The sequence below is a fragment of the Urtica dioica genome, chromosome 9 (assembly GCF_054948205.1).
Source record: "Urtica dioica subsp. dioica isolate 48M chromosome 9, U.dioica_male_clone48M_v1_H2, whole genome shotgun sequence".
NCBI lineage: Eukaryota > Viridiplantae > Streptophyta > Magnoliopsida > Rosales > Urticaceae > Urtica > Urtica dioica.
The window spans coordinates 19,758,391-19,771,683 of NC_142764.1; the positions used below are offsets into that span (position 1 = coordinate 19,758,391).

General features: G+C 39.8%; 1 protein-coding gene across 1 annotated transcript; it reads left to right on the top strand.

Annotated features, from left to right (window-relative positions):
• The first annotated feature begins 307 nt into the window (after positions 1–307).
• Positions 308–3,084, top strand: LOC149385592 (GDSL esterase/lipase 2-like). Its single transcript, XM_089625952.1, has 5 exons — positions 308–674; positions 1,584–1,705; positions 1,833–2,063; positions 2,156–2,411; positions 2,604–3,084. The coding sequence occupies exons 1-5, from the start codon at positions 416–418 to the stop codon at positions 2,837–2,839; spliced, it is 1,104 nt and encodes a 367-aa protein (XP_089482078.1). The 5' UTR covers positions 308–415; the 3' UTR covers positions 2,840–3,084.
• Positions 3,085–13,293: the final 10,209 nt, after the last annotated feature.

Genomic DNA, 13,293 nt, shown 5'->3' on the forward strand with positions numbered 1-13,293 from the left:
TTGATATTTGTCTAAAAATGCCCCAAAAATATCAATGTAAGGATTGATTAGCTAACCTTCTTGTTCTTGATCTTTATAAAAAAAAAATTCATAAGACTTCTTGAGCTAGTCAAAATAATATATTCCGTTTTGACTTAGTAACCCAAGAATGTGATCAGTTGTTTCCAACTCTATGATAACATTATTTTACTTGGCCAGAACGCTTTCTTAAATTAATCCAATCTCCTTTTCATGCTCATGTCTCATCCATATTATATATATATATATATATATATATATATATACACATATATACATATACACATATGTGTGTTTATCCATATATATATATACCCTTTTAACGCACCAAAGCTCACATAGTAAAAAAAAAGAGCGTTAATTATAGTTTGGCGGTAATACACACACAAATATCGACATGGGAAGTAGATTACTGATCCGCTACTTCGTGGCCGTGATATGCCTAGTCATCGTCGTCGATGCCACGCTGGCAAATCAGCAGCCTGAAGGACACGTGGCGATGTTCGTGTTTGGAGACTCGCTGTACGATCCGGGGAACAACAACTACATCAAAACCCTTCCTGCTTTTCAGGCAAATTTCCCGCCCTATGGCGAGTCCTACTTCAAAGTCCCGACCGGAAGATTCTCGGATGGCCGTCTCGTTCCCGACTTCATCAGTAACATTCCCTCTATCTATACATACCTTTTTCTTTAGTGTATATTTTTTGCCATATAAATTTTGGTTTCTTGACACGCACAGAAACGTGTACAGACGTCGTTTATGTGGTAATTTCTTCTGGTAGTCATTTCTTAGAATATGGGGCGATGATACATTTTATTGGGGATCTTTTAATTTTATTTATAAAAATACCAACTTAAATAGTTTAATTCTTAGAGTATAGATACTCATTTTTAAATCTGTACTTTTCCTCTTTTCTAGTATTTTTATTTGGATTTTTTGTTAATTTCTTTTAATGACTTATTTTTTTTAATCATTGTGTTTTGCATTTATTTAAATTGATCATTTATAGCTTTAATTTATGAATAAATTTAGTAAAAATGTTTGTATCTTTTATTTATTTTTTTCAAAATATATAGGTGCATTTTAAAAGTTTTTACATTTATCAAAACTGTTTATATTTTCACATGTGTTGTTTTTAATTATTCAAATGTCATATTTATGGAATTTGTTTAAATTTTAAAAACTTATTGTTATTCTAATGATTACTTATTGAAATATTTACATTTTAGGTATTCAAATTTGTGTGTAAACAATTTCGTTAATTGTAAACAACTTCAATAAATGTAAACATTAAAAAACTTTTAAAATAAATTATAAAAGAAAACATCGTCCAAAATATGAGTAAAACATTTTTTTTGAAATTTTGAAAAACTATTAGATATTTTTTCCGTTTTCATAAAATTTCAAATAATATCAAAATGAGGAGGAAGTACCGGATCACATTGGCTTCATCAATGAGTTCTATGAATTTACAGCAATATTTTGTTATTATGATTAAAGGGTGGGGTTATTTATGGTTGTTTTTTTTCATTTATATTATTTATTATTATTATTAAAACTGCAGGTCAGTATGCAAACTTACCGTTAATTCCCGCGTATTTAAATCCCGGGGTCCACGACTATGCATGCGGTGTGAACTTTGCCTCCGCTGGGGCCGGCGCTCTCAGTGTAACTAATCAAGGATTTGTAAGTGACAAATTTTGTGAAAATTTGTAATGTTGTTATTTATTTTTATTTATAGCTATTGCTACTTCATTTGTTTGATTTATAATCTAGTGTGTTTTCTATTTTCATTTTTGGTTCTTTCAATTAGGTGGTAGACCTTAAAACTCAGCTAAAGTATTTCAAGAAAGTGGAGAAGCAATTAAATAGCGAACTCGGCGCTGAGAAATCAAAGGCTTTGATCTCCTCGGCCGTCTACTTATTGAGCATCGGAGGCAACGATTATATCAGCCCTTTCACCGCCAATTCCAGCTTCTACGACCAATACACTAAACAAGAATATATTAGCATGGTTCTTGGCAATATGACCCAAGTTATCCATGTAACTACTATAGTGTCACTTGTTCTATTAATATTAGAGTCTCAAACCTTCAAATGGATAATTACATGGTGCTTTGATCGATTTGGTTATAGGGAATGTACGAGATCGGGGCGAGGAAATTTGGGTTCTTAACAATGGTGTCATTAGGCTGTGCTCCTGGGTCAAAATTATTTGTACCAGGAAACACCGGAGCTTGCTTCGAAGAAGCTAATCAACTCGCAAAGATGCACAACGAACAACTTCCCAAAGTCCTAGAATCGACTAAATCTCACCTCCCAGGCTTCAACTATTCGCTTCATGATACGTACACTTCAATGAACCAGAGACTAGAGAACCCATCAAAATATGGTAACCTTATGATTAACTATATAATTTTGAATTTTGAAAACTGAAGTCCTTTGGGTTTGGGAGTCCTAGGCGATGGCCTAGATTGCCATGCCCCTTAGTCCGGCCTTGTAATAGCCGGCAATTGTTGATGATCATCTACTCTTGATATGATGGTTATATATTTTTTGTATCTTGTAATTTGTTTGAATTTAGGCTTCAAAGGCACGGATATGGCGTGTTGTGGAAGCGGACCGTTTAGAGGGATTTTTAGCTGCGGAGGGAAGAGAGGAGTTAAAGAGTTTGAGGTTTGCGAGGATGCTAGAGACTACTTCTTCTTTGACGCATTTCATCCATCTCAAAAGGCCTACAAACAACTTGCTGAGCTTATATGGAGTGGAGATTCTCTTCTCACCAAGCCTTATAATCTCAAATCATTTTTTCAGGATTAATTACCGGTCATGAGAGAAATCCTGAAGATTTCTTCTCATAAGTTAATGGGTGTCTTGTTTGCAATAATCTTGTTTCGTTCAGTAATGTGACTGATAGTTAATAATGCTTATGAAGCTATACTCGATATGGTGTTGTTTTTGTGAGATTGTATTAAATCAGGTCTGCTTTTTTCCATCATGTATCATCTATATTCATACACGTACATTTTCTTATAAATATATTAAATGTTGGCATTGAAAGAGAAGAGAGAGAGAGAGAAGACGAGAGAATAATATCTTTAGAGAATGTTATTGTGATTCTCATTATTTGACCATAACAGAGTATTTTGGTTTTATACTACATACACGTCAGCAACAGTATTTACACGTAAGCAATACTAATTCATTACAAACACACCCCATCAAGCTTGGCCTCACATCAGATGGAGGTAAGCTTGTCACACAGTTCTTGGAATCGTGGAACAGGAAGCGCTTTTGTAAATATGTCTGCTGTTTGTTGAGCTGATGGAACATATCTGATTTCAACTTCTTTAGCCATGACTTTCTCTCGGACAAAATGCACGTCTACTTCAACATGCTTAGTCCTGGCATGATGAACAGGGTTTGTTGCTAGTTGAGCAGCTCCCACATTGTCACACCAGAGAATGGCCTGGCCATTAACTTCAATCCTCAGTTCTTTGAGCAAATGTTTCAGCCATGTTAACTCAGACACTGCTTCTGCCACAGCTCTGTACTCAGCTTCACAGCTAGATCTGGACACCACCTTTTGTTTCTTTGAACACCAATTTATCAAGCATCATGCTAAGAACACGCAGTACCCAGTTGTTGAGCGTCTGTCATCCACAGAACCAGCATAATCTGCATCTGAAAAACAGACCAAGTCCATTGCACTCTCACGACTGAACTGAATGCCACGATCAAGAGTTCCCTTCAAGTATCTCAACAATCTCTTGCAGGCACACCAGTGTTCATTCGTCGGAGCTTGCATAAATTGGCTCAATTTGTTTACTGGAAAGGCTATGTCTGGCCTGGTTAGTGTGAGATACTGCAGAGCTCCCACAGTGGACCTGTACAACTGAGGATTTTCAAAAGCCACTCCACTCTCCTTTGTCAAGTTCTTGTTTTGACACATTGGAGAGGGACTTGAGTTTGCATTTAGCATATTTGTCTTGGTGAGGAGATCAACTGTGTACTTGTGTTGTGTCAGGTGATAGCCATCCTCTCTTTTGGTTGCTTCAAATCCAAGAAAGAAATTCACCGGACCTAGATCCTTAAGAGCAAATTGGCTGTTCAATGAGTTGACAAGCGTCCTGATCGCTGCACTATCACCCCCTGTGATCAGGATGTCGTCAACATAGACAAGAATCAGGATGATATCACAACCAGTGCCCTTGAAGAAGAGTGACTTGTCAGAGGCAGAAGAGGCAAAACCAAACCCGGTGAGAGCTGAACTGAGTTGGTCAAACCAGGCTCTTGGAGCCTGTTTCAAGCCATAAAGAGCCTTCTTGAGACGACAAACATGGTTGGGAAAGGCAGCGTTGACAAACCCTTGTGGCTGCTCAGTGAATACTTTTTCATGAAGAACACCATTCAGGAAGGCATTGTTAATGTCCACTTGTTGAATGCTCCAGCCAAAAACCGTGGCAAGGGTAAACACAACCCTAATTGTAGAGTGCTTAGCCATTGGACTGAAGGTGTCAAAGTAGTCAATGCCAGCTGTTTGTTGAAAACCACGAGCAACCAGGTGTGCCTTGTGTTTATCAAGAGCTCCAGCTGCCTTGAACTTGTTTCTGAACACCCACTTTGTGGTTATGACATTCATATCTGGTTCTAGAGGCACCGGTTCCCAAGTGTCATTCTTGAGAAGGGCCTCAAACTCATATTGCATTGCCTTTTTCCACTCAGGGATGGTTAGGGCTTCAGTGGTTGTTTGTGGCTCAAGTGGTGTGTCTGGTGTTAAATAGTCAGCAAGGAATAATTTTGGCTTGAAAATTCCATGTTTTGATCTGGTAATCATTTGGTGAGCTGACTGAATGGGTTGGGTTGGTGGACTGACAGGTGTAGGAAGAATTGGCTGCTGCAATTGACTATGAGAGAATTGACAGTCAGGTGTGTGGGAACTAGGCTGAGTTGGATAGGTGTAGATAGGAGTAGGTGTACGAGACAGGCTTGGTGATGTGCTTTGAGAAGTACTAGAGGACTGAGTTGGAGCACTTAGTGGAGACTTAATGGACAGAGGTGTTGGAATGACCCAATTTGACTGAGGCACTGTGAAAGAAACAGGAGCACTTGACTTAGAGAACAAGGTATCATATGGGAATTCAGACTCATCAAAAATGACATCACGCACAACATAAAGACGACCAGTTGGATGTAGACACCTATAACCCTTGTGAAGAGGACTCGGACCTAGATACACACATTTAGAAGAATGATAATCAAATTTGTGAGGATTGTATGGTCTGAGAAAAGGATAATAGGCACAACCAAAGGTTTTGACACTAGACATATCTGGCTGTTTGTTATATAGCATTTGAAAGGGTGACTTGTTGTGAAGGACATGAGTGGGCAGGATGTTGATCAAGGAGACAGCAGTACTAAACGAATCCCACCAAAAATGAAATGGAAGTTTTGACTGATCAAGTAATGACAGACCTGTTTCAACCACATGTTGGTGTTTTCGTTCAGAAATTCCATTTTGTTGATGGATGTGAGGACATGACAGAATGTGTTTTATGCCAAGGCTGTCTAGAATAGGCTTTAGAGGACGATATTCACCACCCCAATCTGTGTGAAGAACCTTGATTTTGTGTGTAAATTGTCTTTCTATGAATGTATTGAAGTGTTGAAAGATCTGTGTGGTTTCAGATTTTAATTTCAAGGGAAAAAGCCAAGTGAACCTGGTAAAGTCATCCACAAACACAACATAGTATCTATAGCCATCACAAGATACTTTTGGTGAAGGTCCCCAAAGATCAGAGTGCACAATCTCAAAAGGAGCAGATGACTTAGACATGGACTTTGGAAACGGTTTTTGATGTAATTTTCCTCTAACACAAGCTGAGCATAGAGGTAACTTTGCAATTTCATTATGACTGAAAGGCATTACAAGCTTTAGGACAGAACTAGAATGGTGGCCAAGCCTTCTATGCCAAAGAATTACATCAGATGAGCTTAATCCAGTCTTATTCTTACACACAGAAACAGAGTTTGTGGATAGGTTTGAAACTGACTAAGTACAGTGGTTTTTACATTGAGCAGAAGAACTTCTAAACTTATGTTGACTACTAAGATTGCAGACTTTCTGAGCTTTGACACTTGTTTTGGCTTGCACAGCTTTACTAGGAGACAGACACAATTGATAGAGACCATTCCTCAGATATCCTCTTGCTAAGACACGTCCATTGCGTTCATCCTTGATTAGACACGATTCACTATTGAATTCAATAACGACACGGTTATCACAAGTGAACTTGGATATGCTAAGCAGATTTTTGGAAATGTCAGGGACATGAAGAATGTTTTTGAGTTTGAGGTTTGATTGTGTGGCAGGAAAATGCAATAATGAGTCACCAATATGAGAAATGTCAAGTAGAGAGCCATTACCTACAGCCAGCTTTCCATTTCCTCTGTAGTCGGACTGAACTGAGAGGTTGTCAAGCTAAGCAGTGACATGATTTGTAGCTCCGCTGTCTAAGTACCATGCTAGTTTAGGTTTGCCAGGAAGGTAGCATGAAGCCGATGAAGAGCTAGCTGTGTGTGCTTGTGGCTGGACTGAATTGTTCGAGTGTAGATCATGTGTGCAAGGATGTTGGAATCGATCTAGGGTTTGAGAAAATAATTAACGCTTCGGTAAGCGGCGGAATTTTAAAAATTTTCTTTTACAAGTAAAACAGTTTTTACTAACCTAGACAAGTGCAAGTACATGTAATTAAAAACCAATATGAGCTAGAAGTTTACTAACCTCTCTTGAAGCTTGAACTTTGAAGAAGCTTGTGGAAAGTTTGCAACGCTCGTCTCCCCTCGCAGCACGTCTCTCTTTCTTTCCTCGGTACCTCGAGCAACCACGAAAGTTTCTATCACTAAATCACTCGAAAAGAAGGAATCAGTGAGTGGGCACTTTTAAACACTACGACTTAAGAACGAGTCTCGAAGTCGCAGAGCTAAACACTAGGTCGAGTGAGGACCTAGGTGCCAAGACAAGAAAAATCGAAAATATAAACTAGAGAGAGAGAGAGGAAGGGGCGGCCAAGTCTAGAGAGAGAAGCTCTCAATCTCTAAAACTTTGGATGATGGAAAAGTGAGGAATGGGGCTCCTATTTATAGGAGAGGTTTTACCTTCAATAAGGTAGTTTCCTCTTCTATAGAATATCACATATTCATGAGCAAAAATCCTTTATTTCCCATTCTATCTTGGGCGCCCAAGGCTGCCTCCTAGAGGCTTGGATTTGTTTCCTTTTTTGTTCCTTGGCTTGCCCTTTTCTCACTTGGCCGAAATTCCCCATGCATGTGTGGGAAATTTGTTTCCTCTTTTTCTTTTGGCAAGTATCTAAATACATTTATGCACAAAATAAACTCTCCTATTTCTCTATAGGGTAGGCGCCCATAATCTTCTAGAAAAGGCTTCTAGAATTTTCTTCACTTGTTCATGACAACATAAGAAAATGCCCATTTAGAACTTTCAATAAAATTCTTATGAAATGAAATTAATTCACAAGGCCCAATGATCAAGTCATGGCCGAGTGACATTAAGTCATCAAATGAACTTGTCAAAAAATTTATTGACATTCATTTCATCCTTTGTCTCAAAAGACAAAAATACCATTTTGACTATTTTCGTTCTTGTTTTGACTTAGCTTCCAGTTTAACTATTCCTATCGATGTGATTCGTGACAGTGACCTCATGGACCCAAATGAACAAAGCTTTAGCTAAACACTTGGACTCAAAAGTTCACAAACCTTTTCCAAGTTTAGCTTAATGCCAACTGACTCCACTAAAGAGCTGACACTGAAAATCTCTCGGTTCAAATGAATTTATTTTCTACTCAAGAATTCACCTAATTGTAATGAGCGGATCCACTGAATATTATCTATGTTTACCCTTCATGAATGTCATCAGCTAGTCGGGATTTACTAAATTACCATTTTACCCTTCTAGCTGTTATTTCCTCAACTCCTTTGTCGCTTGTGAATAAGTTAGAAACAATGTATTGACGAGGAGCTAACAAGTCACATTGTTTCATCCAAAAGAGTCAGGACTCAATTTGGACACTGGCCAGTTCATTTATTCACACTCCAAGGAACAAAGCATGAGGTGACATACATTGCATTTCAGCAATCTTGTACATGAATTCCATATCTATGAGAACTTCACAAAGTTACTCATGACAGACTCACAACTTAGTACTTCACCAATAGGCCTTGTTCGGAATCACATAGTGAGTCCGAACTTTGACTTTCTCAAATGAGAATACTAAGGTGTGAAATGGCATGTCTCATTTCAGGATTAAGGTAAGCATGATGCAATTCATACATAGTGACTTCGAGACATAAGAGGTTAAATGGTTTGTTCTTATATTGTCTCTAGAAGTGCACTGGTCAATTCAGTACCTTCGGAAGATACCTAGAAGAACTATAGAGTCCCCAACTCTCAATGCCTCATAACCAGACATCATAGATTCTTCTAACAATCATACTGAGGTCAATAGTCCTTTGACCCTAAGATTGCGAATATATCGTTTTAAGCAAACTACGAAGAGTTTGTTCATGCAAATCTACATTTGTCTCTTCGTAAGTTGTTAAGTTTGTTTATGGACTAAAAGACTAAGGTTTTATCATACAGCTTCAAACAAGGAAGATTGAATGAACGTTTCAACTTTTTATTAATGAATAAGCAATTACAAGCAAGAGTCTTCGTGAGACTACATTACATCAAATGTACACAAATAGACACTACTACTCTTCTTGTGGGCACCATTGACAACAAACTCCCACTTGACTCAAAGAAGATGTGAGTAGTCCTTTATGCCTAATCCCTCTCGATGTTGGTCGAAGACCATGTTCGCTAGGGCCTTGGTGAATGGATCTGCCAGAGATCTACTTCACCTCCACGTCTCCGCGTTGCGCGATCTCTCGAATCAAATGGTATTTCCTCTCAATATGCTTAGAGCGCTTGTGGCTTCTAGGTTCCTTTGAGTTAGCGACAGCCCCACTATTATCACAATAAAGGGTCATGGGCTCGTCGACGTTTGGAACAACTTCCAAATACTTAAGGAATTTTCTAAGCCATACAGCCTCTTTGGATGCTTCACAAGCAGCCACATATTCTGCTTCCATTGTGGAGTCAGCAATGCAAGATTGCTTAATACTTCTCCACACAACAGCTCCACCATTAAGGATGAACACAGATCCCGAAGTGGATTTCCTGGAATCCTTATCCTCTTGAAAATCGGAGTCGGTATATCCCGTCATAGTCAGGTCAGTACCTGAGTATGTAAGCATCAAGTTCCTAGTTCTTCGAAGATACTTAAGAACATGCTTAACAGCAATCCAGTGTTCGGGTCCAGGGTTGGATTGAAACGGCTAACTACGCCAACGGCGAAACATATATCAGGTCTAGTGCAAAGCATAGCATACATGAGGCTTCCTACGGCAGAGGCGTAAGGAATCTTCCTCATGTCTTCAATCTCTTGTGCAGTCTTGGGAGACTGGTCTTTAGAGAGTGAAACTCCATGCCTAAAGGGTGTTTGACCCCTCTTGCAGTCTTGCATCGAGAAGCGATCCATCACCTTATCAATATAAGATGCTTGAGAGAGCGACAGGGTCCGGTTTTTCCTATCTCGAAAGATTTGGATCCCCAGAATGTACGCGGCTTCTCCTAGATCCTTCATATCGAATTGCTTTGCTAGCCAGACCTTAACCTCAGATAACTTACCCACGTCATTACCAATGAGTAGTATATCATCGACATACAGTACCAGAAACAGAACTTTACCTTCGTGTATTAACTTGTAAACACAAGGCTCATCTATTGACTGTTCAAAGCCAAAGCTCTTTACAGTTTCATCGAATCTAATATTCCATGACCTAGATGCTTGCTTTAGTCCATAAATGGATTTAAGCAACTCACAAACCTTGGTCTCTTGACCTTTATCCACGAAACCGTCTGGTTGAGCCATGTAAATGCGCTCGTCAAGATTGCCATTCAGAAAGGCTGTCTTGACATCCATTTGCCAGATCTCATAGTCGAGAGCTGCAGCTATGGATAGGAGTATGCGGATGGATTTAAGCATCGCGACTGGTGAGAAGGTTTCTTCATAGTCAATCCCTTCTTGTTGGGTATAACCCTTCGCCACAAGTCGTGCTTTGAACGTCTCGACGTTCCCATCAGGACCCCTTTTCTTCTTGTATATCCACTTACACCCTACGGGTTTAATCCCTTCAGGAAGGTCTACAAGTTTCCAGACTTTGTTGACATACATCGAGTGCATTTCAACTTTCATGGCGTCAAGCCAAAGGTTTGATTCAGAACAAGCCATCGCTTGGCTATAGGAAACAGGGTCATCCATGTCGGAGACGGCTACAAGAGAGTCTCCATAAGACATGTACCTGTCAGGCTGTTGAACAGCCCTCCCACTACGTCGAAGTACTACTTGACGAGATTCTGATGAGTTAGGTTGTGTTTCAGTTGGGGTAAGAACAGTTCTTACAGATGAGGTAGAAGCTTCCTCACCTAACTTTTCTTCAAGCACAATTTTGCTTCTAGGTTTCGCATCCTTCATAAAGTCCTCCTCAAGGAAACGAGCATTCGTGCTAACGAAAGTCTTATCGTCCTCGGGACTATAGAAAGTAAAACCTTTGGTTTCCTTCGGATATCCTACAATCAGGCACAATTCTGACCTACTAGCCAACTTGCTAGTCTTTTGCCTCAGCACGTGTGCAGGGCAACCCCAAATTCGGATGCGGCCAAGATTCACTTTACGGCCAGTCCATCGTTCATAAGGAGTACGAGGAACCGTTTTAGACGGAACTTGGTTCAGAATGTAAGCGGCTGTTTCAAGGGCATATCCCTAAAAGGAAAGCGGGAGTGATGAGTAACTCATCATTGATCTAACCATCTCCATAAGAGTTCGGTTTCTTCTCTCTGACACTCCGTTTTGTTGAGGTGTGCCAGGTGCGGTAATCTGAGAAGCGATACCTTCTTCTTTAAGAAAGTCATCGAACTCTCCAGACATATACTCACCACCTCGATCAGATCGAAGGGTTTTGATCACTTTGCCAGTTTGCTTTTCCACTAAAGCCCTAAAGACCTTAAATACGTTAAAGGTCTCGGATTTGTGTTTAAGCAAATAGACAAACCCATATCTTGAGTAATCATCAGTGAAGGTAACGAAGTATTCGTATCCTCCACGTGCCTGTTGGCTGAGCGGACCACATACATCAGAATGTATTAGTTCCAGCAACTCAGTGGCTCTTCGACCCTTCTCAGAGAAAGGTCGCTTAGTCATTTTTCCTTCTATGCAGGATTCACAAGTAGGTAGTGAACCTATTGCAGAGGCTTGGAGTGGACCATCCCTCACAAGTCTCTTAATCCTATCTAGACTGATATGACCAAGTCTTAAGTGCCATAGGTATGTTGATTTTGTTAGATCGGAGGATTCAAAAGGTTTGATCCTCTTTGGCTCCCTAATTAGATCGTTATCTATTTCGGTGTCTAAAAGAGAAGGTTGAGTGGGATAGATGTAAAAAAGAGCATTCTTCATACATGCATCAGTGACAAAAGAATTATCAGGAAACGAAATACGAATTCCATTCTTAATGAACTTTAAACAATAATCTTGCTAAAAAAGACGAGGAACGGATATTAAGTTCTTCCCAAAGGTAGGAACAAAATAAACATTATTCAAGTTTAAAGTGCGGTCTTCAAAAGACAGCGTCACGGATCCCACAGCCTTTGCAGACACCAGGCTCTCATCACCCCTATTTGAAACAGAACTCGCCTTCCTCTAAGCTTTTGGTTTTCTTGAAACCATTCAAGGAACAACAAATGTGGTTAGTAGCAGCGGAGTCAAGAATCCACGTTGATACATTATCAGCTACTAAGCATGCTTCGGTAACTAGTACAATACTATGTTCCTTTGCTTTGAGATTGGCAGGACAGTTCTTTTTATCGGCCTTGTGAGGTCTCTTCACAGTTCCAGAGGCGGAGGCTTTTTGCTCAGTAGCATGTGCCTCTCCTTGATTCCTCTTGTTCTTAGTGAGACCTAAAGCAGTGTGAAGTTCCTCCATAAGCTTGGTAACAGTGTACTCTAGCTTGTTTATGGAGTAGTTCATCTTGGAGGTATCAAGAGATGCGGGGAGAGTTTCTAAGATCATATCTATGATATTCTTCCCATCAATCTCAGATCCTAGGATTTCCATTTTATTCAGAAAACTAATGATCAGTATCATGAAGTTTCCAACAGGAGTCCTAGCCTGCATATGACAGTTCATAAACTGTCGGACTGCTTGTAGCCTTATTTGACGCCTTTGCCCTCCAAACATCTCAAGGAGATTGTAGAGCATGTTAGCGACAGTCTCAATGTCACGATGTTGCTCTTTCAGCATATTGTTCATAGATGCCAAGATATAGCACCTCACAATCTCATCGGATCGAAGCCAGGCCGCTAAGGCGTCATTGTCCTCTTGAGTTGAATCATCATTCGTCAGAAGAGGACACGGGGTGGTGAGTACCCATTTGTGCTTGTTAACGGAAGATATTATGTCGAGGTTACGTTTCAAATCTACGTAGTTTTCGTTTTCGAGTTTGATCGAGGAAAGAAAGATAGAGAGATGGTTGAGAGACATATTGCCTATATAAGTTGAAACAAGTTTATGATTAGTCTTTGGTTTAGGATTTAAGTTTGTTTAATACTTTATAAAATCCAAAGGTGTTATGAACGCAATGACACTTTACTCCTTCGAGGGAAGGCCGCAACGAGTCTCCTTTCATAAGTAAATGACTCATCATTAATGCATAGCCAAGATGTCAATACATCAATTTTGACTAGCCACCTTGTAAATTGGTTTGATCACTCACATCCTTTCGCAGAACCTCGAGGGAGGATTACTAGGGATTGAGTCTAAGTGTGCAACCAACCACTTAGTCCAAAAGGTCAACTTTGAAAAACAATCCCCCAAGGGGAGGCCTTGTCATCATCATATCACTCTCGGACGTAGCTCATTGAGCAATGATCAGAGCAAAGCGCCCTTGAGTACTCTCATTTAAGAGAGGGCCACGAGGGTGACTCTTAGTCCGGCGACACTTGCACTTTTCATTAGTGTTGGGGATCGTGGGTTACAAACAACAAGTATAACCCTCCCACTTAGTTTTTGGAGATGGTTCATCGACTCTTATAAGTTCGGAAACAAATTTCCTAGTTAGAGAGCGACAGAGCGGACAACTAGAAGAGAAT